The 4928-nt window shown below is 46.0% G+C and overlaps 1 protein-coding gene across 1 annotated transcript in view; it reads left to right on the top strand.

Moving 5' to 3' along the window:
* ACP6 (acid phosphatase 6, lysophosphatidic) overlaps positions 1-2424 on the top strand; it is an 18740-nt gene extending 16316 nt beyond the window's left edge. The window contains exons 9-10 of the mRNA XM_024732719.1: positions 1422-1587; positions 2232-2424. Coding sequence (XP_024588487.1) covers positions 1422-1587; positions 2232-2375 — 310 coding nt within the window. The 3' untranslated portion in view covers positions 2376-2424. The remainder of the gene's footprint in view (positions 1-1421; positions 1588-2231) is intronic.
* The last annotated feature ends 2504 nt before the right edge of the window (positions 2425-4928 follow it).

Below are 4928 nucleotides of genomic sequence, written 5' to 3'. Positions count from 1 at the left end.
CACAGGCTCTAGGAGGGCAAGAAGGAGGCTGAAAGTAGATGTTTAAGAGGCCACGTGTCCCAGAGACATTCACAACATTTCTACCTTTCTTCCTGCCACACCTGTCCTACCATGTTCGAAAATTTTATTTTAGTAAAAAAGAACCCTAAATTTATTTTTCCTTTTTTTTTTTTTTTTTTTTTTTTTTTTTAACTAATTGAACATGTGTCCAATGGAGTAGCTAATGAGGACATCACACGGATTCGGTATTATAATAGCTCCAAACACGGATAATTGCTTAATAGATTGTTTGAACACCTTCACTGAGTATACAGGAAGGTAGGATTTCTACTGGGCATTTAAAAATGTTGGAAGTGGCTTGTGAACGTCCACTGCCACTTACGGAGTGCCCGGAACCCCAGGTTAGGGACCATGGATTTGGAATGTTGTGTGTCCTGGGAACTTGCTAAGCAAAGTGTGGTCTGCAGATAAACAGCTTCACTGTCACCTGGGGTTGTTAGAGTTTCTGGCGCCAGCCTGACCCACTGAATCAGAATCTGCATTTTAACAAGACACCCAGGGGGTTTGTAAGCGCCCTAATATTGGAGAAGGACTGTTGTAGACTGCCTGCTTGAGAGAAAGAATCGTACGTAGTTAGAAATGCGCGATGAGTCTGAGAAAGGTAAGGGGACAGTGAGTTGAAATAGGAACATTCAGGAACTTTGGGCCTAGATTTATAATAGCAAATCACGTGAATGACCTTCCCTGTCCTTCACAGACCTGCAATGACAATATATTTCCTACTGGCCTTTGCCACCTTGCCCCGCCTCGGCCTTGTGTCTGTAGAGTACTGTAGGGTCCAATGCTAGCCTTCTAGGTTGAGGGTCAACAAATAAAATCCTCAGTGTTTCCCAAGAGACAGATACAGGGTTCAGGTAGATATAGATTAAAAGGCAACTTTATTACTGATTAAAGCCCATTTAGAGAACGTATTGAGGGCCAAACTGGCATATTAATGAAATGGACTTAATTCCCCGAAACTGCAAGCTTCCCCAACAAGGAGAGCTTGCTCTGCTAAACTCATCACACAGCTGAGAGTAGGAAGAACATTTGCTGTAGGCAGGCGGGTCCCGAAGAGAAGAGAGAGGTAGAGCTGTGCCACACATGCCCAGTTTCTTCTTCAAAACTCACCAGGGGAGGAGTAGGTGGTTGGTCGGGCAGGAGGAGGCCAGGAGAGCTACTCCGGTGGGCATCCCTCCTCATGAAAAGAAGGGGCGTGCGGGATGAGGGTTCTCCCCACGACCTACTTCAAAGGAGTTTTTTAGTAGGCTCAACTGATTAGTAGATGTCACCGGTGTCCTCACTCGCGAAGGCAGCAGTGTCCTGGCCTCCAGAGTCCTAAGGTAAAGAATTAATTGTGAAGAACTGTTTTCTTCTTGCAGAAAGCTGTACCTCTATGCAGCTCATGATGTGACCCTCATGCCTCTCTTAATGGCCCTGGGGATTTTTGACCACAAATGGCCCCCGTTTGCTGTGGACCTGACCATGGAACTCTACCAGCACCGGGAGTCTAAGGAGTGGTTTGTGCAGCTCTATTACCGTGGAGAGGTAAGAGCTCTGGGGTGGGGTTGGGAGGTGGCTGGGCGACCCCACCCACCTGGTTTAGCACCAAGTCTCCCTCCTCGGGCCCAGGGAGTCTCCACTGGCACCTGAGCTCTCTGAATCCTCTCAAGGCTGTGGCCCAGGGTTAAGGCAGAACTGGGCATATAGTGGCAGGCTGGAACTTGGGCCTTATCCCTTATCTTCTAAGAATAGGACCACCCTTCTCTTCTCCTGAGTGTCTCTGCCAGGATGTAACACCCTGACTGTGAGGCCTGTTTTGAAAATTAATGATGATGTCTTTGGGAGGTGATGTTTACTGTCAGTACTCTTGGTGCCTTGGCTGCTTCAGCAGGTTGCTGTCCAGGGCAGGGGCTAGAGCACTCCCCACGGCTTAGACCTTTAGCCTTCCCAGCTCAGGAGTAAACATGAGTGTGTTTTCCCAGTCAATTCAACCAACAGTTCTTGAGGAACTTTCACAAGCAGGGCATAGTGCTCTTAATCTGGTAGTTGACCAGTAAATGGGACCTTCCTGGCTGTTATATGTGTGTATACACACACCATTGGGTCAGAGCCTTTCAGAACTGCGGGCACAGCTGAAAACAGCCAGACAGGGTCCTCAGTGCCCCTGCTGAGTTCTGTCTCTTCCACAGGAGCAGGTGCCGGAAGGTTGCCCTGACCGGCTGTGTCCACTGGACAAGTTCTTGAACACCATGTCAGTTTATACCTTGAGCCCAGAAAAATACCACACACTCTGCTCTGAAGCCCAAGTGATGGGACTTGGAAATAGTGAGTGATTTGTACAAGTAGGATGTGTTGATTTTTTGAATAAAATGCCTTTATACAGTGCCTCCAGCTGTTGTGTTTGGGAAAGGCAGGAACAAGGGTTAAGGTACTTTAACCTGAGGGAAGGGTATTTCCCTCCTGTGGGTATATTAGGGTCTCTTCTTGAAAGGAAAAGGCATGTAATGTTGAAACCGGAATGATATATCCTGTTTTGTGGCTTGATTTCCATGGCCAGAAGCAGCTGCCTGTGACATAGGCTGGGGACATCATGACCCTGTAGAATTGAGTGTGGGTTTGGACTTCAGTTCTTTTCTCTTATCTTCATTTCACAAACATATATTGAGCACCTACTAAGCAGTGATCATTATAAAGGTGAAAGGTTACTGCCCTCAAGTTGTTTCAGTCCAGTAGGAGAGGCAGATAAGTAAATCAGTGATGACAATACAGTATATTTCATTCTGTGATAAGGTACATCAGGGTCTACTTGGGTACAGAGAAGACACCCCCAGCCCCAGTTGGCAGGGGCTGGGGGGAGCAGTTAAACGCTTCTTGGGAAGTTCTGTCCTGATCTGAATAGAGAAAATGAGGGAGTAGGAGTTAACCAGGTAAGCAAGAAGGAAATGGTGTTATGTAAAAGGCAGGCTTGAAGGTCAGGGCACGTTGCTGGGCAATGAGGTGCAGCCCTGCTGTGGGGACCTGGCAGGAAGGGCACTGTGGCTGGAGCTCCAGGAGCGTGGATGAGGGCTCGCTTGGCGGGTCGGGACCACTCTTAGCATAAGTCCTCCACCTTGACCTGGGTCCCCAAGGTTACCTGGTGATCCCCCTATTTCCTTATCAATTTTCTCATTCTTCCCCAGAATCTATTTCAAACTTTCTCTGATCTCAAGCCACCAACACCTTTACTTCTCGGAGAAAATAGCAAGCACAAAAACCCCTCTGCTTCCTATCTTTATGTTGTTGACTCCCAGATCTACTTCTCTAGTTCAAGTTTTTTCTCCCGAGCTTCAGACACTTATGTCCACTTGGATGTCCCACAGACACAAAATTTTCCCTCTCTCCTCCTAGATCTGCTCTTCCTACAGCCTTCCCTATTTGAATGGAAGACGCCTCCACCATCCACTCAGATACTAAACCAGAAATCTATCCTTGTCTCCTTCCTCTCACACTTTTATATGTCTCATCAGTTAAGTTCTATCAGTCCTACCTGTTTATTTCTTGAATATACTCATATCTTTTTTCCTCGATCTTCAATATCCCCTCACCCTACTAAGAAAGTAAAAGCAATCGGAAGAGAACTTCCATATCCATCACGCCACCCCCAACCTGCTAACCCAGCTGCACTGGTGCCTATAAGGCCCTCCTTCCTGTTACTAAGAATGAACCATCCCTACTCCTATCCAAGGCCAACCCTCCAGCTTTGCAGTAATTCCTCCAATTATTTCTTTCCTCTATTGTTAATTTTCTCTTCCTACCAGTTATTCCCATTAGCTTACACATATGCTGTAAAATCTCCTGTCTTAAGTTTTCCCACATCTTTGAACTACTATGGTCTTTTCTTCTTCCCTTTGTAGCAAAACTGCTCAAAAGCCTTGTTCATACTTGCCGTCTCTGATGCTTCCCTCCCCCTTCTCTCTTGAACCAACTGTGATTTGGCATTCACCCCTCCCACTCCATGGAAACAGCTTTGTCAACATCATCAGTGACCTCTGGGTGCTAAATCCGTAGCCAGTTTTCAGTCTTCGTACTCAGCTTCTCATCGGCACTCTTGGAATATTTTCTTCATTTGGCTTCCTTGACAAATACTCTCTTGGTTTTCCTCATTTCTCAAATTCTCAGTTTTTGCTGAATCTACCTTTTAAAAATCTCTAAGTGTTGGAGTATCTCGAGGCTTAGTCCTTGGACCTTTTCTCCTACACTTACCCCACTAGGTGATCTCAAGCAGTTCCATAATTTAAAATATTATTTACATAATGTCTCCTAAATTCATACCTTCAGCCTGGACCTTTCCCCTGAATTCTGGTTCCATTTCCAACTGTCTACTCAACATCTCTGCGTGGATATTTAAGCTACTTAATATGTATTGAACTTCCCATTGTCCATGCTAAACTCTCAGTTCTCATGCCTCTTCGACTTCTCCCACATGCTTCCCCATTGAGGTAAATGGCACCACCATTAACCCAGCCGGTTGGGCCAAGAACTTTGGAGTTACCCTTAACTCCTCTCTTTTTCTCGTGTACTACATCTAATCTGTCAGTAAATCCTATTGCGCCTCTCTTCAAACTTTATCCAGAATTGACCACTTCTCGAGACTTCCATTGCTACTATTTTCATCCCAGCATCACCTCTCACCTGGATTATTGCAAAGTCTCCTGTTTCTGCCCTTTCCCTCTCTGCTAATTTATCCTCAACACAGGTTTTGCTTTTAAAATACGAGTCAGATCATGTCACTCTTCTGCTCAAAATTCTCCCCGGGCTTCCCATCTCAAAGCGAGAGCCAGTCATAATGGTCGTCAAGGCTTTTATGTGACTTCTCTCCTACCTGTCTCTTCTTACTTTACGCCGGC

The sequence above is a fragment of the Neophocaena asiaeorientalis genome, unplaced genomic scaffold (assembly GCF_003031525.2).
Source record: "Neophocaena asiaeorientalis asiaeorientalis breed wild unplaced genomic scaffold, Neophocaena_asiaeorientalis_V1.1 scaffold128, whole genome shotgun sequence".
NCBI lineage: Eukaryota > Metazoa > Chordata > Mammalia > Artiodactyla > Phocoenidae > Neophocaena > Neophocaena asiaeorientalis.
The sequence above is the reverse complement of the archived record's forward strand: the minus strand, read 5'-3'. Positions and strand labels throughout refer to the sequence as shown.